Source organism: Anthonomus grandis, chromosome 22 (genome assembly GCF_022605725.1).
Source record: "Anthonomus grandis grandis chromosome 22, icAntGran1.3, whole genome shotgun sequence".
Lineage (NCBI taxonomy): Eukaryota > Metazoa > Arthropoda > Insecta > Coleoptera > Curculionidae > Anthonomus > Anthonomus grandis.
Window position 1 is genome coordinate 21,010,086 of NC_065567.1, and position 18,984 is coordinate 21,029,069.

General features: G+C 32.0%; 3 protein-coding genes and 1 non-coding gene across 6 annotated transcripts; 1 reads left to right on the top strand and 3 right to left on the bottom strand.

Moving 5' to 3' along the window:
• Positions 1 to 1,100: 1,100 nt before the first annotated feature.
• Positions 1,101 to 1,291, bottom strand: LOC126749253 (U2 spliceosomal RNA). Its single transcript, XR_007664942.1, has one exon. It is a non-coding gene; the product is annotated as a U2 spliceosomal RNA (small nuclear RNA).
• A 1,062-nt stretch (positions 1,292 to 2,353) lies between these two features.
• Positions 2,354 to 7,929, bottom strand: LOC126748869 (eukaryotic translation initiation factor 2-alpha kinase). Its single transcript, XM_050458388.1, has 11 exons — positions 7,656 to 7,929; positions 7,476 to 7,596; positions 7,261 to 7,411; positions 5,323 to 5,494; positions 4,961 to 5,264; positions 4,567 to 4,904; positions 4,201 to 4,512; positions 4,007 to 4,144; positions 3,394 to 3,940; positions 3,004 to 3,336; positions 2,354 to 2,932 (listed from the first exon to the last, which is right to left on the bottom strand). The coding sequence occupies exons 1-11, from the start codon at positions 7,778 to 7,780 to the stop codon at positions 2,813 to 2,815; spliced, it is 2,661 nt and encodes an 886-aa protein (XP_050314345.1). The 5' UTR covers positions 7,781 to 7,929; the 3' UTR covers positions 2,354 to 2,812.
• Positions 7,930 to 8,581: 652 nt separating this feature from the next.
• On the top strand, positions 8,582 to 10,850 carry LOC126748870 (protein N-lysine methyltransferase METTL21D-like). The gene is made up of 3 exons (XM_050458389.1): positions 8,582 to 9,992; positions 10,128 to 10,320; positions 10,549 to 10,850. The coding sequence occupies exons 1-3, from the start codon at positions 9,754 to 9,756 to the stop codon at positions 10,774 to 10,776; spliced, it is 660 nt and encodes a 219-aa protein (XP_050314346.1). The 5' UTR covers positions 8,582 to 9,753; the 3' UTR covers positions 10,777 to 10,850.
• Positions 10,851 to 11,255: 405 nt separating this feature from the next.
• LOC126748933 (ADAM 17-like protease) lies at positions 11,256 to 18,320 on the bottom strand. 3 transcript variants are annotated; one of them, XM_050458477.1, is made up of 11 exons: positions 17,818 to 18,317; positions 17,516 to 17,755; positions 16,841 to 16,965; positions 15,469 to 15,783; positions 15,227 to 15,418; positions 14,166 to 14,304; positions 13,674 to 13,909; positions 12,399 to 12,601; positions 12,110 to 12,348; positions 11,937 to 12,052; positions 11,256 to 11,880 (listed from the first exon to the last, which is right to left on the bottom strand). In XM_050458477.1, the coding sequence occupies exons 1-11, from the start codon at positions 17,873 to 17,875 to the stop codon at positions 11,419 to 11,421; spliced, it is 2,325 nt and encodes a 774-aa protein (XP_050314434.1). In that variant the 5' UTR covers positions 17,876 to 18,317; the 3' UTR covers positions 11,256 to 11,418. The 3 variants fall into 3 exon arrangements, with proteins under 3 accessions (XP_050314434.1, XP_050314433.1, XP_050314436.1); XM_050458476.1 differs by lacking the exon at positions 14,166 to 14,304 and adding an exon at positions 14,560 to 14,707 and having other exon boundaries at positions 17,818 to 18,314; XM_050458479.1 differs by lacking the exons at positions 11,256 to 11,880; positions 11,937 to 12,052; positions 12,110 to 12,348; positions 12,399 to 12,601; positions 14,166 to 14,304 and having other exon boundaries at positions 13,731 to 13,909; positions 17,818 to 18,320.
• Positions 18,321 to 18,984: the final 664 nt, after the last annotated feature.

The following is an 18,984-nucleotide window of genomic DNA, read 5'->3' on the forward strand; positions in this document are numbered from 1 at the left end:
TATCAGTGGATTCCTTTATTGACCTAATGTTTTCTTGTTATCTCTATATATATTCAGGAATAATTTAGTGGTAGTTAAGATTTTTATAATAGTAGTATATATCAATATATAGAATGATTTCAAATAGCAAAATCCGTACTTTGTATTTTATAATGTTAGATGTATGTAATGGCTCGACACTGTAATGATTATAGTAACTTAAATATCCAAATGTCGTTCCACCCATGAAGTATTCATTCATTCATTCATTCATTCATTCATTCATTCATTCATTCATACATGCAACATCAGAATTGGATATTTCTCAAAGCCAAAAAGCATCCTCCATAACAAGGTTTTGGACAGGAAAGTTTTGACAAACTTTAAAGGATTTATTTATAATAACAAGTATCTACAACTACAGCAGAGTAATTACAACAACGATATACAGGTTTTTTAAATGCAAATACTGAAAGTGACTTATATATACTACTGAAAATTACTTAAAATATGTATTCCTTATAAGTGCGTATGCATATCGATAGCTACGACTAAGCTAAATATTTAATGCAGCTCTTAAAACAGCGTAAATGAAAATATAGGTTTACCGCCTTGTTTAGAAAAAGATAAAATATACCCAATGCTATTTCTAAATAAGTAATAGGATATTTAATTGCTAAATCATCCTAAAACAAGTATTTTTCTCTGCTGGTTCAAAGCCTTTATCAGGAGTTTAAAAATGGAAGTTTTGCCATACCTATTTTTTACATTTTTATATGAGTTGCAGTGGAATGATCATAAACAGTATTACTTAAAATGGCATATTTAAGCAGCAATATTGTGTACAGGTTCCAGACAAGCTACTAGTAATTTTTGGACTACAATTAGTAATACCTAGAAAGGAAGTAAATATTCCATCGTATTAAGTATATTTTCCTGATTGTCTCACCCTGATATACTTGAAGTTTTCTGTCAACTAGGTGCAAAGCCTTTTAAAAATAAACCGCAGATATATTAAAAAAAGGGGAAAAATATTAAAATAAGAAAGATTGATGCATGAATGGGACGTATAAATGAAGTGTTATATATATAGCTCAAAATGGACGAATTATTTTAATTTACAAAAATGGGCCGATCCCGGAGGTACTGCAATACCGGGCCAACCCGTGACAGAGGTGGAGCAAGCCCCTAACCTCCGTCAATTTCCAAAAATCAGTTTAATATACTGGCTCCGCATGCGGAGCGTATCAGATATTAAGCTGATAAGAACAGATACTACACTTTGATCTTAGCCAAAAGGCCGAGAAGCGATAACGAAACAGATTTTCAAAATCAACTGAATCAAAAAGTCAAAAATCAAACAGTGAAGACGCGATTTTGGCGCCACCCGTTAGTGCTGGAAATAGATACACGCGGAAGCTATGGAAAGTCCCAACGGATATAATAATCAATAAGTCAATTTAATCTGTCAACAGTATGGATTATTTTAACTGCCAATATAATCCATACATAGTTGTAAGTGCAACATTAACAAGAAAAGACGGACAAGACGTAAATTGCGTGAACGAAAGTTCACCATCACCATTTATCTTTTATGGTGAAAGCATCAACTGATGCTTTCACCATCAAAGTTTGTTAAGGCATAACGTAGGACGGTAATATAACAAAGTAATAAAGATTAAAAAAAAACTCCATTAGCAAATATTAAAAAAAAACATTTCCGAAGTATGATTTCCGACGTTTTAGTGACGTTCAATGGCACACAATACTTTTAAACACAGCACATTGGTTGCCACCTGTGGGTCTATATTATATACATTAATAAATCTACTCGTACAACGGCAAATCTGTATATTCGATTTTATAACTTAAGATACAGTCTTAAATAATAATAACCTGGATGTATAAATAATGCATAATGTACACTTTATGAATCTTTTATGCCGACGCGATGCATTCAGGTAGAAACTTAATAACATTGACACAAAAAGGGAATATATCAATATTTAGAAAAAATATTTTTCCTACCTGGATATTTTAATGAAACAGCTGGCAAAAATATTGAATTAAATTTAAAAATAAATTCCTTTTCTATATAATAAAAAAAAACAAGACTTTACTTTTATAAATTACATCAAATCTATACATGCAGTTGTCTATTTGGGTCTCAAACCTTTATTAAAAATCAAATATATGGACTTTTTTGAAAACATCAAAATATTGCTTTGGCTATTGCTGATAGATTAATACTTAACTTTTATTATTGAATGATTTTAGATCATACTTTCATAGGTATGAAATTAGGATCCACCTTATAGGCCTCATATCATTAGGGAGTGTTATAAAATAACTAACTACAATAAAACAAAACAACTTTAAAAAAAAATATGTATTATTTCCAAGTAAGATACTTACTAACGCCATACAAATAATAGAAAATGTAGAATTATTTTTAAATACTTAAGAGTAACTGGAGTAGTATCTCCAAACGGTATCACATTTAATTTATATTGCCTTAACCTATATTCAGTCAATATAACAAAACTAGACATAAAAATGCTGCAAATAGTAAATTCGCAGAAACACTATTAAAAAAAAATAGTAAAATTACTGTAGTAATCACAGTTTATCCTGTAATGGATATTAAAATAGAGAAGTATTTAATGCTACATCAGCCCCATTGCTTGTGTTTAATAGTAACAATTATTGGAATGGACGCCTGTTTAACTTAATATGGCAATGACAATGTCAATGGTGCTGTGCAGCATAAAAAAATACTTATACCAGAAACTCTATACTAAAAATGTAAGTAAATATTAACGAGTTCAACATATTAACTGCCTCGTGTGATTTCAACATTGTTATTTTGATAAAATGGTTTTTTGTCTCTTATCTGGTTGGTAGATGGCCTTTTGTTGGGGTTCTCATCGAGCATATGCTCCAAAAGTAGGTACTGAAAAGAATTATTTAAGTGTAAGTGAAGTTTTGACCATGAAGTATAGTATTTTTATAGCCATGACTTACTTCATCGGGATATTTATCAGAAAACCCATCCGGAAATTTCTTGGTCTTAACATCAGTCAAAGTCTTTATTCTTTCCATATTAGTTGAAAACGGTACAAGCAACTCAAACAAAATAATTCCCAAGGCAAAAATATCTACTTTAGAATCGTATGATTTGCCCTTAGATTGTTCTGGGCTCATATATAAAGTTGTTCCGACTTCTTTTGTGTGCCCCCTATGAGAACTTGGGGTACTCCTAGCGATCTCCAGATCAAAACAATTTTCCAGATCTTTTACTAGACCAAAGTCACCCACCTTTATTTGGCCATCTTGAGAAAAAAATATGTTACTCGGCTAAAAAAAAACAAATTAGTTAATATACTGATCAAAATAATTAGTTAAAATCAATACTTTTAGATCCCGATGAATAAGTTTCCTCTGGTGAACATATTCAACTGCATCCAAAATTTGTGAAAAAAACATTAGCATATCTGTGTACTTTCTTTCCATATTCAAACTAAGCCAATCTTTCAGAGTTTCCTTCCGACACAACTGCATTTGAATATACAGATACATAGGTGGTTCTCTTGCAAAAACCATACCTGTACTGTTCTGGGTTAAGTCCCATGAATGATGTTTTCTTCCAGGCCTTTTCCAGTTAATTTTCTTTTTCATATGTTCAGATACGTTAGTGTTACTTTGTGAATTTTCCACTGTATGTAATGTGTTAGTAGTGACACTAGTAATGTTATTGGTGGTCGATGCATCATCGTCTTGAAACACGATAAAAGAATCATCCTTGTTGTTATCAGGATCTTCGAAAACGATATGCGAATCATCAACGGAATCCTCGAATTTTGTGTGAGGAATATCGATGCTAACTGAAACCGATTTTTGCCTTTTCAATAAGTGATGTGAAGTAGTTTCCGTTTGAGTGATGTGGCTTGAGAAGGATGGCCTAAATAAATACACGTTAATAATAGAAAGATTCAAAGCAAATCGCAGACAATAAACATTGACTTACTCCATGAACTTCGCGTCTTTCATGTCCCATCCAACTGGAGGATGTTCAACCCAACAGCAGCAATATCTAATTATATTTTTATGATCAAGTTTAGCTAAGGCTTTCACTTCCCTCATAACCCTATCTCTTGATGATTCCCTGGAAAGTATTTAGTTATTTTAAAAAAAGAATTACGTTTATATTAACAAATTTACTCATTCGGTAAAGTGATCCTTTTTATAGCATAATCACCATCATCCAACTTTTGCCTAACCTGAAAGACCACTCCGAAACCTCCCCTTCCCAAACAATTAATAAGGGAAAAGTCATTCTCGAACCTGGAGTTAAACCCTCCTTCTGAGCCGTTTTCTGATAATTGACGCTCTGGCCTGCTAATTTCAGCTGCAACGGGTTTCTCGACGATAATTATCTCCTTGCTGGCATCTTTAATTGGAGCAACCAGTTTATTTTTAATTATGAAATATACACTTATTGCAAATGTTCCCATGCATAATAGAGCCTCTTTGCTATAAAAAATGTTTTTTAGCATTATATACAACTTGTATTCCTAGATTACTTACTAAAATCTTTGAACGATCGACAAATAATTGACAGCCTCTGCAATCTCAGCCTCCACTTCTTCAGTAACATTTTCAAAAAGGGTATCATTTTTTTCGCAATGAGCGGTATTCTTCGCATCTATAGCGTGTTCCGTATATAAGTAATAACCGTTACCATTGACATATTCTGAATTATTTAAAACCGATAGTGCAGTTACGTCGTCTTCAGTAGATTCTGTTGAAGCTGATATAGGCTTCCATGGTATTTTAGCTAAACTGTTGCTTTCTGCAGGCGTCAATTCTGCATACTGGCGTTCTAATAGTAAAGCCTGCATGTGGTTTGATTCATGAATGTAGAGCTGCAAAGTAAAGGAGCAGTTTTTGATAAGAGAAAACTTGTTCATTGAATTATTACCTGTTTCTTATGCATTCCAATATAAATTGAAGGCAAAATTCCCCCTGAAGTTACTAACTCAGGTGACTTGCTGTCAAATAAGTTAATCTCACCAAGTTTCATCCCATCCCACTTCCACACCTTTACAATTGGTGAGTGAAATTTATATTGCCAGTTGTATTCTTCAATATTATTCTTTATAGATGATACAAGAAGTAGACCTTTTGGAATGATTGCGCTAATGTTTGCGTCAAACATTTTTGAGTCGTCCAAACACGAAGCTTGGGGTAGTTTGATGTTGTGTAAGCCTACACTAAAATTCCACCTAAAATAGTGACAATGTTTAAATTTAGTTGTTTTATCAGAATATTGAAAATTCTAACCTCTCATGCCCTGTTCTGGGCTCTACTGCCCTAATAACCTGAGTGCTTCTTTCTAATACTAATATATCATCCATTTCTTCTTTTTCATGGTTAGCACATTTGCTTTGGGTGCACTCATAAATTAATTTTCCGCTTCGAAAGCCTACGCCGTAAGTTCTTATTTCCAACCCTCCTAAAAAAAATTGCCTTTAAATTTGTTTACGTTTGTATACAGGGTGTTTCAAATTCGACCCTCAATATGGGAATCTATATGAGATACGAAGAAGGTTAAATTAAGACAACGTTGAGAATTTTTGAGGTTAACAATATGCCGTTTAAAAAAGTTAAAAATTCCGAGTGGTTCCGAAGATGTTCGAAAAAATAATGTAAATGTCGATTTTATTTTCGTATGAGTTTATTTCTTATTCGAATTGAAAATAATTTGCACTTTTCGATTGCTATTAATACGACGTTTCGTCTTTTGCCAACAATCATCAACTTTGTTTTTTCTTATAGGTGCCATATTTGGTTTTTGCATTTTTAAAATGTCTGCAAAATTACCCCTTTAACGATGTATCACAAGTAATATTTATTTTTTGTAAAAACCCAATTTAAAAAAAAATAAAATAAATTTGTCGCAGTAAACTGTCCATAAACTGACAAGACAATATTTAAACTGTCAATAAATGTTACACATAATCAATTTTTTTTTTCAAATTTGATTTTATCTTAAGCTTAACACGCGTTGGTAAATAAATAAATAAATAAAAAAATAAATAAATTTAACAACAGAAAACATTATCATTATTTAGTAAAATTATATTAAGTGCTCAAATTGTTGTCCCTGTGTACCAAGACACAATTGCACTCTCTTACGAATATTGGGCACCACACGATTTATTTCTCATCTACTTAATCTGTTAAACTCCCTAATAATAGTTAACCGCATCTCCTCAATATTTTTAAATTCCCCTCTCACATAAACTCGATTCTTTAGTGTTCCCCATGAAAATGTATCTAAAACATTCAAATCAGGAGATCTTGCCAGCCATCTTACAGGACCATTATTTCCAATTCACCTGTCTCCAAACCTTTCTGACGTTCTATTGGCATTTCTATCGTATTTATTCATTGTTAAAAAGATAATTTTGCAGAGATTTTAAAAATTGCTAAGCTTAAAAATTCTCAACTAATTTAATCATCTGTATATCTCTTATAGATTCCAAGATCCCCATGTTAAGGGTCAAATTTGAAACACCCTCTATAAGATGTTTCATAATAAAAATCATTTATTTTTATAAAAAGTTCAACTAAAAAGCTTGCCAAAATCCTCTAAAAAGATAGTAAACCTAGTTTAAGTTCTTATTATTAGCCCTTATCGTATCTCCATAAATTGAAAAGATTTATTTCTTAAGTAAATAATAAAAGCCATGTATGATTCAAGTAAAAACAAAAAAAATCCTTAGAAAGCTTTTTAAAATCTATAAATATTATAAACCATTGTGCTACCTATATTAGAACAAAATATTATTAGTCATTATAAATACCTACACTGATAAGAATCACTGTATTTCATAAAAATATTCATGACTTAATAAAAAATTATATTGGGTATAACACAAATTTAATGTGATATACTAGTCAAAGTGAATTCACAGAATATCACAACTTTGAAAAACGTATTAAAAAATAATTCTACTTATTAAATAAAAAACATTTCCAGAATCTAGTTTTAACAATAAATTAGTATAAATTGGTACTCTTATCTTATGCAAATATTGTAGAAGCCATTTTTTTAATGTTTTGCAAATGAAATAAAATACCCTTCAAAGTTTTATTCAGTTCATAAACAACATTTTGGTATTCTCTGCCTGATTATCTTGCAAAATGCCAATCCAATTTTAAGATTAGCAAGATAAAAATAGAACAACAGCCAAATAATTTAATCCACAAACTTACCTGCTATGACTAAATCATCTGAGTACTTAAATGACGACCTCAGTAAAGTTTCTGCGGAAATCGAAATAGGATCAATTGTATTCCCGTCGAACTTATACAAGGTCCCTGTTAGTGATGGTATGATTCTAATCCATTCTCCATTGTTTGTAAGCTGTAATTTTTTTTATATTATAGTATATATTAAACAAGTTGAATGATTATTCAGTAACGCTTACCTCAAGTTGGTGAATATTTGATACCAGTAAAGGTCCTGGACCAGTTTCCACTTCCCATAATAAGTGTCCTGTTGAATTCAGCGCTGATAACTTACCGTCTAGTGTACTCACTAAGACAGCCCTGGAATAAATCATTATGCAATAGTTAAATCACCTTAAAACAGTATATTAGAGGTATACCCTGATGCATTCCTAGTAGGGCAATAAGGTAGGGACTTGACACTCTCACTATTTAAATTAGAAGCATTCACCACACTACACAAAATTTTAAAGGCTACTACCCCAATAGCTATTTTAGGCCACATCTTAAAGTAACAGCTCTACATTTTTAAAGTCAAAACAAGCTAACTGGCCCTTGACCAGGTAAAATGGCATAACACCTTACGAGAAACAAAACAGTAAGTCGAAGTCGCGTGAGCGAATCACAAAATACAAATACAAAACACGTTATCCTATTCAGAAAGCAGGCCTGCGTGGTTGGCCCACTGACGTTTGATAAGGTGATGAAATAAAAAAGCTTAGTTGCCAAGTCTATCCACAGTTATTGGCGCCAAGATCCTTTTCAAGGATTAGGTGGTGATTTACTATTGGTTTGGTATTATTTGGGATATTCTTCACAAGAATGATAGGAATACAATATTAGCTTTCTGGTTAGAGAGGATTCACGAAACTCCTCTTACGTCCCACATACTAAAGATACAATGAAAAATCAATAACACAGATATTTCATCAAGAAATCTGATTTTTGTTTAGTTTTGATCTTATTCCACAATTTACAATTTGATTCCTTTTTGCCTAATGTAAAGAAGTAATGGTAATATATATTTTTACCATTAATAGGATGTGGAATTGTATGTTCCATATGAAAATCTTCATTTGATTTCAGTACAATGAAACAAATCTCTATCATATTGCAAACTACTTTATGTAATAAAAACTTACAGTTGAGATACTTCTAAACTTTTCATAATCATAATTATGTTATAGTACCAAAATTTTTACAAAAAAAAGGGTAAGATAAGAAAGGTCATATCATTATCATTAGACACAAACTGGTTGCCTTCTCAGAACTGCATTGATAGAACTAAATAACCACTTTAAATAAATCTATATTAATGCAAAGTCCTTATTATGGTAAAGCAACCCCAGAGGGCAAGTTTGGCAACCCAGCAAAATGGCCTTATATAATTCAGACATAACCGGACAAGTTAGGACAAGTTTCTTGTTGGCCTCCAAAGTTTGGCTTTTTAAAAACATAAAAAGAAAACTTTACTCAAACCTAAATTTCTTCCCAAGGCCTGAATGGCTTGCTGTAGATGTAGCAAGGGTTTTAAGCATAATTTGATGCAATTCCAAGTATGAAAATAATAAAAATATGCAATAACTGACATCTGAACTGAAACATTTTTATCTGTTAAGTGGCATAACAGGGATTTCTGTGAGTTTTTTTTTTTAAGGATGCCTTGTTTTGATTGCATTTTAATATTCGTTATCAGAAATATGGATTGAACTCACGCATCTCAAGAGATTTTTATAGGGTTTTGGATAACTGCTTCTGTAAGGATATGACCCAAAACTGCTTTGTCCCTAAATTACATAATTTTAGACATACGTACCCATCTACAGGTGGGCCGTCCGTCACACTCTCGCAACATTTGAAACATCCCGCTGCTTCTCCTTCGGAAGTCATTGTGTCAATAACAATTTTCTTAAACTGCATTACAATTTATAGGGCTGGATCGATAAAGCACCGGTAACTTTTCCATAATTCCACGTCCAAGCCAAAGATGGCGCCTACCCTCTTTATTTCACTTAACTAACACAAATGTGAACCTGATCCGTTTACATTCAATAACTGACTAAAATACCAAGTTAGTTCTATCTTTCTTTATCACTATGAATAAAGAAGGACATACACGCGCAAGGCAACGAAACGAACGTTTTCTAAAGAAACTTTTAAGCACATTAAAGCTTAAATATATACTCCACTAATAAATAGTTCCTCTTAATTTTAGATTTACAGCCAATATTGGACGCATCAAAAAACAAAACTACAAATTTCTATCATGGGTTTAGCTTACCATACTGCACATTGTTGTTCACAGATGGAGACAGTTGTCACTTAAATTGTCATGGCTGCCCACGTTTCTCAGTCTTTGGTGATTTGGAACTGATCCACATCTAAAATACAAAAAAGAATTTAGTTATTAAATGGTTATATTAGTGCTTTAATAATATTAAGAATGTTTTAAAATTTTATGAGTTAACCTGTAAAAACATGGCAAGTGAAGGAGAATATTTTGTAAGGGAGTTGGATGTAGATGTTCTAAATACATCTCTTAAACTATACCAGGTTTTTAAGGGAGATGTAGGATGTGTAGTATGGGATGCTGCTATAGTTTTAGGCAAATATTTGGAAGAACTTTACAAGAAAGATGCTACATATTTTCATAATTTATCAGTTGTAGAATTAGGTGCTGGGGTGGGGTGTCCAGGTCTTTTTGCTGCTTGTTTTGGGTAAGTACAATCAGAAAAAATTATAAGCAATTGTACCTTTCCTCACACAATCAACCCTAAATGATTTTAAGTCAGTATAGTCTAATAAGTTACTGTATGTTGTTAAATTTATAGGTAATACTAAAGATGTTTTAGAGCAAAAGTGATATTAACAGATTTACATGAAATGGTGCCCCTTTTGGCAAAAAATATTGCTGAGAATAGTGGCGAGTTTAAAAAAAATAATGGAACAGCACAAACATTAGCTCTAAAATGGGGTGAATCACCTCCAACAGATCTACTAAGGCCAAACCTTATTTTGCTTGCAGATTGTATTTATTATAAGGAGGTAACAATCCATATTAATAATTTGGCTTCATTTGTTCACATAACATTCATGTATAAGCAGTATTGCAAATGATATTTCATAAACAAAATTTGTATCCTATGTTTAACATATTAAAATTTATTACAAATTTTGAGACATTGAAATTTAAACCAAACAAAATTCGATATATTTCATATATAAAGATAAATTTATTAACACATCCTCAATAAATCTATTTGTTTTTTTTAGTGCATAGATAAATTAATAACTACCCTTAAAAACCTCAGTGGACCAAATACCAAAATACTGATCTCACAAGAACTCAGGGATACAGGACATCAACAAGACTACTGGAACTACTTCCTAGAAACAGTTCAAAAGTACTTTCTACCTCGCTTTGTGCCTTTGGAACATCAAAATCAGGAGTTTAGAAGCCAAGATATTGTCTTAATGGAACTGTGGCCTTTAAAAAATTAATATTAAACCAAACCTGCTTTCATAGATAAAGCTTGTTATTTTTTTATGAAATAAAACATTTTGATCTCAACAAATGCTTTTTATTCTGCAGAAAGAAACCTTGTCTTAAGAAAACCTAACCTTTTCAGAAAGTTTGTGAAGTGGATAAAACCTATGAACAGCTCACTTAAATCATTTGTAGTAATCATTACTCACTTCAAGGACTTATACAACAATCCTCATCATCCATAATGAGCATAAATTTTATAAGAAAAAGAAATATTTTAAAACGTGTCAGACTATGATTGAAAAATGTAATGCAGTAGAATCACTGAAGCAATACGGAAGTCATTTATATGCAATGAAAATTTGCCTTTTGGTGCAGTATGGCGAAAATAATACATCGGTTCTACACTTGAATATGTAATTAGTAGTATATGTTGACTTGAACAGTAAAAACTGAATAACCAAAATAGGTAAGAATGAAATATGGTTCCGAATTAAAATAAGGTAAGTACTTTATTGTTAACCTTAATGTCATAAACATAAAAATCACAAGTATAATACAACGGAACATTAAAATAAAATACAACACTGAAATATTAATAAATAATTAAAGGTAACCAAATTAATATCACAAAGTTTGACTATCACATGGAATGACTAATCTGACGACTTGGAAGGGGACTCGTGCTGAGCAGGACACTCATGCCTCCTCGGTGATTCGTTTCTCCTTGGTGATGGAGTTTCATGCTGTTTTGCAGGCGAGTCATCTTTGGGAGAGCTGACATGCTTCGACGGTGATGATTCTTCTGATGTTTTTTCAGTATTGTTCCGGGCATTCTGAACTCGTATTTTATACACTTTTTTCTTTCTATCTTTGTCTGAGCTATCAATCAGCTGGCCACTCTGTCTGAATTTTTTTCGTTTTAATTCTCGCCTACGACGTCTTCTATCAACAAAACCAATTATACAACTTGCAGGAATCCAAACTACTGCTGTAGAGAGTACTACTGTCCCAACAATATTGTCTCTAAGGAATAACATAACTTTGTTTATATTAATATCCTCTATAATGTCCCAGAAGCGTTCTACAACATCTTGCACTGTCTTTTCACATAGTCCCTAAAAATAAATCAAGATAAAAAAAATGTGTAGACCTTGAAAGAAATAAATACTACATTATTGCAGAATCCTTGTATACAAGGGGTACCATCAGCCAATAGGTCAGCTGAGTCAACTGGGGAACAAGTCTCATTAATACTAGATCTGCAGCATCTCTTACAAGCATTTTCAACTAAAAAGCAAAACAAAATCATATCAAAGAATTACTGTTTTTCTTCTTAAAACTTACTGACATCACACATACAGCTCTGCATTCCTTGGGTTTCACAGAAAGGAACACACTTTCCATTTCTACATTTACCCCGTTCTTGACAATCAGTATTATCAGCCATTGGTGGACTCTTCGGACACTCAGATGAATGTCCGGTACACTTGGATTCTTCCTCGCAAGTCGCGTATTGTGCCTCGCGGCATTTTAACCCGTTACGCATATACTGACAGTTTTGGCAACATGGAGAATTTTTGTCACTGAAACAATCAATTAGATTTTTTATACATGTAAAATATGCTACTAGTACCTGCACATAGCTTTGATACGTAATTTACAATCCTTATCACAACAAGGATCGTTATCCTCAGTTCCTAAAAGTCCAGCGTCACATTCTTCATCACCTTCAACACGAAGGTTACCGCAGAAGCTTTCTTCAGGTTCGGAGAAACATTTGTCAGATTTTGCTTGTAATACTTTTCTTATAGATCTAAGACTACATGGGGAGAATCTCTAAAAATGCCATTTGGTTTTTTAATTTCCCTATTTAGTTACAAGATTTATAAGTGTAATATTAGGTAATTTTATTATAGTTTGGGTTAGTGTCGGAAAAATTTTCTTCTACTAAAACATTTCCTTTTCAGCATTCTTTCTTGCAGACATGTCTGCAAGAAACTGTTTTTAAAAGCAGGTTGAACTGAAAAGGTTGAGTTACTCAAATAAAGATATAAATATTTTAATAGCTAATTTTTACAAAAAAAAAATCAATTTTAAGTTATGTCTGTTCTTGCATGAACACAATAGATATGTTCGGTTTTGTTTGAACACATGGGGGTTAAGTTATTGAAACGAAATTAAATAAAAAAATATATAGTTAATAAACATTTACTTCGTTGTAAACTTCTCAACAGTCACATGCTTCATCAGCATAGTCATTTTTCTCTATTTCCTCTTCTTTAAGAGTTTGCCGGTAACTTTTTCCAAAATGTTCTTAAAAAAGTCCAATGCTGGAAGATTCTGCGATTTAATATCGGCATTATTAAACTGTTCTCTAAGTGTTACATTTTTTTTTCTTTACAAAGTTGTGTTTCCTATTGGTAGTCTTTGTAATCTTGGTAACCCTTTATCTTTGCGTCTTCTTCTTAGAAGAGGTAATTAGTATTTTTCTATGGTTTTAAAGCTAAAGAACTAGTATAATATCAATTAAATAGCGCACACCAATGCGGTTACTTATCACTGCTTTCTGACGAAAATAGAACAAACTATATACATCACTTGACTAATAAAGTCGGTAATGTAGAAAACATTAAACTCACTTAATCCTATAGGAATATGTCTTGTTTTGTGAAAATCTTTTAAAAGCCTGCTCTAAATATCATACCAATGATTACAAAATGAAAAAAAAAAATATTTGTGTCCAAAATGGACATGTCTGCTTTCGAATATACGCCCTTCTCAATTATCCTCATCATCTACAAATTTACATTATACCTAAAGAATGAAACATTTCTGCTTACTTTACAATTCCTACCTAACCCAAACTACAAAATTAAGATTAATTCCCACACACATAAATTTTACTTACCTTATTGTTAACATCATACCCACTAACACTGTAGGTATACATCAAGTAAGATCCACCCTGACTAGCGCTAGGTGAACACTCAGGAATATCAGGGTCGTGTTCTGAGCCCCAGTTGTGACCAAACTCATGAGCTGTTACTAAATCAGCCTCACGAGTGATCACCCTCTGGCCATAATGGTTTCTGCTCGAACTCAACCCCGAATTCAGGTACAAAGTGTATCCATTTTTAAAGTATTCTGCGAATAAATATGATCACTGTGTTTTTAAATTTAAGTTAGGGTTTTGTTAACGCGTGCAGAAATGATGTAAGCAAGCAGATTAACAAAGCTGGACTGATACCAAATTGTCACACTACACTAAAAAGACACCAGACTATGGTGCAAATAAAACACTTAAAACTAGTTTTTTAAATGTATAGCACTAACAAGTAACCAAACTAAATTAAAGTGTCAAAAAAGTCATCATACAACACAAAACATTTAACAAATGTACCTGGTGTGCAAATACCACCAACGGAGTTTCTTCGTGGAGAGCCCACGTAAGCCAGACCCAAAATTCCACCCTCAAATTTAAGGTCAGTGAAAAGATGTGCTAAGCAGAAGTCCTTGTGTGTAAACTCCCTACTAAATACCTGGACGCAGCATGAAAAATGAGTTAGGTTTAAAAGAATGATCTGTAGTTAGTTTATTATGTACCATAAGCAACTGCTATATTTGTTAAGTAAGAATGTCAAGTTAGCTAAATAAACAAATCCGCTGTTATTTAGTCCAATTTTTATAGTATTTACACCGAATATACTAATATAAAATAGTGGACACACAAAAGCTAAATCAAATTTTCAGCAAGCTAAAATACCAAAACCACAATCAAAAATATTCATAACAACCATTGCTGCAGATTCCGCCTTGGGACCTTGGCCGGGGCGACGCAATGTAAGCGAGTCCTAACACTACAGAGTTTCGAGTTTTGAAAGTTTGGTGCGTAAATAAATGTGCTAGGCAGTATTGCTTATCCTGTGGAGCTCTAGAAAAAGCCTTGGAAAGAAAATATACATGTTGGCTCCATTTTGAACTTGAGGGATAAATGTACAAGTACGTTATTATACGGCATGTTTACATCTGACAGTTATATTCAGTTATATATTTATATAAAAGCTACTTAATTTACCTATATAAGAAATAATACTTAACAGACTGTGTATGTTTAGTCACTTGAGCTTAAAAGGCATTTAAAGTAAGTAATAAAATATTGCTCGATAAAATATGAAATTCCTAATAGAATTTCCGACTGAATCAAACTATTACAACTGTGATTTCTAAATATATTACAAGGAAATACCAAATAAACCTATTTTTATACCAAAATTGGAAAATAGTTTTGGATTGCCCTTAAAATTACCTAAGTTAAAAACACAACATGCAGCCCCATGTTAAATGTAAACATGCCATAGCAAATATATTTAAAATTGGACACAATCTCATACTATAAGAATTATCCCCAGGATATGTTTAAAACCAAAAAATTATAACTTTTCATAAGTTTATTACACTTACCTCAAGTAAATTTCTAACGTCCCATTTGTCTCTAAACATGTTATAGTGGGCCTCTGTCTTGGGACGCGTAGGCTCATTATGAACAACAATCTTCTTAATAACAAAACCCATTCCCTTAAATCCATCTATTTCTTGTCTCTCCTGCCAATTGGTGTCATTGTAAATCTTGTGAACCCTATCAATTAGGCTTATCTAGAACAAAAAAGTGATATAATTTGCATACAAAAAAAAACAATTCTTACCAAATAATTAATTGTAGTCTTTGTGTTACTTCCTCCCATTTCTTGGAAGAAACGGTAATCAGCCACCAGCAATAATGGACATCTAGTTTTGGTAAACTTGTACATGTCATAAGGGTCCAAAAGCTGCCTTTTTCGAATGTTATGGGTTGACGTTTCATTCTCCTCTAATTCAGCTCCCTCTTTCACATAAGCACATGTTCTTGGTGTTGGAAAATCAGATGGCAAATTATCAGGATCCCAGCTAAATTTAATGTCAGACTGCTTGTACGTAATCATGGTTTTATTGTCATGTTCTGGTATATGACGCCATGAAGGCTACAAAAAAAGATAATTGTTATCACATCAGCATTGATCAATCAAGCCATAGTTTTTAAAGTCTACTAGTCTTGAGCAATCCTCGACTTCTAATAATTTGTCTCTTTTAGATGTATACCGGGTTAAAGTTTCACAAATAGAGTTCCAGTCATATTTGTAGACCCATTGATGCTTTCTCAAATTATAATAATATAATACCTATTTATAAAAAGCTTTTAACAAAAATGATGACTATATTTTGTTAAATAAATTGAAATTACTATGGCTTTTCATCCAGGCTAATTAATTTGTTTTATTCATACCTAGTTGGTAGATAGTTGGTATATATCAGTTTGTGGAGTATGAGGGATTTAGATTCAAATGTTTTTATTTATCAACCATTTAGTAAGCTCACTCTGGCTGGCTTTTGCTGATGACTTACAGCTATTCTTTAATAAAAATAGTATTACACTGCTTATTTCTTCAGATTTGTCTGGATTTCTTGGAGGCTGATAACAAGCATGCCAGTGCCACATTGATTTGATCGAGTCTGTTCAGTACAGGTTTGCTCAGCCTATAGACTTGATGGTATATATCCCATAAATCCTGTTTTAACCACCATCAACTATTAGGCCGCTTTAATCTACATCCATTGCATCTGAGTAGTTTTTTTTCTGTTAAGTTTTTATTTGGGTTAATTAATGTTTTAATGGACAGTCCTGTTATTCTCTCTTGTATTTTTTTGGGTCCCTAGGCTCAATGCTAGATACCCACAAACATTCTTCTTACCAAGGCCCCAATCCAGTGTGTTGTTAAATTTACTTCTATACGCAATAAGCTATATATTTAATAACTTTCACATTTGTGTGACATGTTTCTTCGATAAATGTGATTGTTGAGGCTATAATCAATATATATTATTGACTTTGATAAAAGCTTATTGCGGTCCGTTGTGTTTAAAAGTTAAATATTATTTTTAGATTTCTATATTGTTATTGGATTTTTTGGGTTAAGTTTAGTTTAAATGTTTTAGTTGCCTGTTGGAAATAAAGGTTTAAATAAATAAATAAATGGGTACCTCTATATGGTAAATATCATCAGGCATGTGGATATTTCCTGTCAGGACTCCTTCCTCATCAATATGCATATTCACATGGGAGTCAGTTTCACCAAAGACTCTTCCCTCAAAAAAGCTGTCATGATCTATAATAAAATTTGTTCTTTGTAAAATTATAAAAATAGAAATATTTGATTTCATTTAATAAGAGACATTCACAAGACTCTCAAAGAGTTTTTTAGAGTAAAAATTATAAAGAAAAAGAGGTGGTCCCTATAAACATAAAAAGTTGGTAAAAGAAACTAAGGTAAGGTTTTAATTTCTCATATTAAAAACACACAAACATACTAAAGTTTTGTTGAATTACTTGTTAGTTACTTGATTTTACTTAACTATAATATTGTTTATGTAAGATTAATCCTGATTTTATATTTACAAAATTGTAATTCTGCACCACATGATTAGTGTAATTGTTTTTTGGAAGATTTTGTCTTCATGTCAGATGTTATTATAGGTTAAGTTTATTATGTTTTAATTTTGCAAACTCTGTTATTTTAGACCTTTATATATATTTTTTTAATGCATGTAAAAAATTGTACATTTTTTTAGCTTGAATAAAACAGTATAGGTATGCTATTTGGTAAGCTTTTTGCAAACTACCATTTTCTACTCCAATTTTACTAACAATAAGATTACCTATAGGTACGTGAGTTTCTTCTCCATCAGCATTCACAGAATAAGCTTTAAATTTCGAATGTAAGATTCCCCTTTTAGGAGACAAGATGAGACGAAAATTCTGTCCATGGGTATTTAGGTGAACTTCTTTAATTTTGTTGTAAGGGTGATTGCTTTCCTGCAGCCCCCTCTTCACTATCTTATGGGTAAGATCAGCAGGAGTTATAATCTGGAAGTACTTGAGGTTCTTGTGAATTGTTCCTAAAATATAATTGAAGGTTTTTGTTTTCTTACAGCAGTAGAATGTTGTAATGTTTACTTACCATAGACTAGAAAAAGTTGTGAAAAAATTGCCAAATAAGTGTATAGTTTGGGAAGCATTATGCTATACTGGGGATTTCATTCAAAAATGGTCAACAATTGCTTATTTGTCTATAAAAGTTAGGCTAACTTATTTAGGTGGGAAGGGTACTGCTCACAATATATCAAATAAAACGAAGCAAAATGGTTTTATTTGTTTGGGTCCATGTACTTTACAGAAGAAAAACACACCTTCCTCACCACTTCACAAACAACACTTACAAATAACAATACAAAATTAAATACGCATGTCCCACACGATAAGTTTCAGGAACTTAGACAATCCATTAAAATGTCAAAACAGGGTTACAGGAGGCAGACATAACTTTGAATTAAAGGACCATTATATTTACGAAAGCAGCATTGGGTGGATAATAGTGAAGAAAAACTATTGTAACACGTAATTAGCAAGCAACTTAATCCAATACTTGCTTGCCATCAGTGGATTGAAAATTAAATAAGGTTAGGTTAGCAAGTATAACCTAATCTAAAATATCAGCTGATTTATACGCAAGACTGAAAGAGCATTCAATAGAACACTGGGAACAAAGAAAATCAGCTGTTCGTCACAAGGCGCCAAATTTAAAACCATAAGTGAATAGGATGGAACATTAATTTTATTAATGTTATAGATTGAAAAAAAAAGGAATAATTTACATAGGAATTCGGTGCAATTTATTGCTCACAAGGGATTATCATTATAAAGTGAAATAAATAATACACAAAACCTTTAGATGAAACCTTATTTATTCTATAATCTATATAATTAATTATATACATGGTGTTCTAGTATCACCGTTACAACGGCTAACCTTATATTCCTCACTAAATTCTAAAATCAAATATAGCCTATAAAAATATTTTGCATTTGGATTCGTTTTTAAATACAGGATGTACTTTTTATGACAATTTATATTTAAAGAACTATCATTCAAGTTGTTCATCAATTGTTACATCAAAATCCAGAAGTTTTTTGAGCAATCAATAAAATATTCATTCTGTCTATAATCGTAACACCTTGTTTTTGAAGAACGAAGCTAAATAAGAAAATGTATATTTGTCTTGAAATGTAATGTTACCTAAAATTAACCGTTGTGACAAGCTGTAGATAATTATAAAACTATTTTTAT

Coding starts and splice junctions, on each gene's coding strand:
- LOC126748869 (XM_050458388.1), bottom strand. CDS start 7,780: ATGTGGCCTAAAATAGCTATTGGGGTAGTAGCCTTTAAAATTTTGTGT. Junction 5,495..7,260: donor AGATGATTTAGTCATAGCAG/GTAAGTTTGTGG, acceptor AATTTTTTTTAG/GAGGGTTGGAAATAAGAACT. Junction 2,933..3,003: donor CTGATAAATATCCCGATGAA/GTAAGTCATGGC, acceptor AATTCTTTTCAG/TACCTACTTTTGGAGCATAT.
- LOC126748870 (XM_050458389.1), top strand. CDS start 9,754: ATGGCAAGTGAAGGAGAATATTTTGTAAGGGAGTTGGATGTAGATGTT. Junction 9,993..10,127: donor CTTTTTGCTGCTTGTTTTGG/GTAAGTACAATC, acceptor AAGATGTTTTAG/AGCAAAAGTGATATTAACAG. Junction 10,321..10,548: donor ATTGTATTTATTATAAGGAG/GTAACAATCCAT, acceptor TGTTTTTTTTAG/TGCATAGATAAATTAATAAC.
- LOC126748933 (XM_050458476.1), bottom strand. CDS start 17,875: ATGCTTCCCAAACTATACACTTATTTGGCAATTTTTTCACAACTTTTT. Junction 15,784..16,840: donor ATGATATTTACCATATAGAG/GTACCCATTTAT, acceptor CTTTTTTTGTAG/CCTTCATGGCGTCATATACC. Junction 12,602..13,673: donor GGTATGATGTTAACAATAAG/GTAAGTAAAATT, acceptor TGGCATTTTTAG/AGATTCTCCCCATGTAGTCT.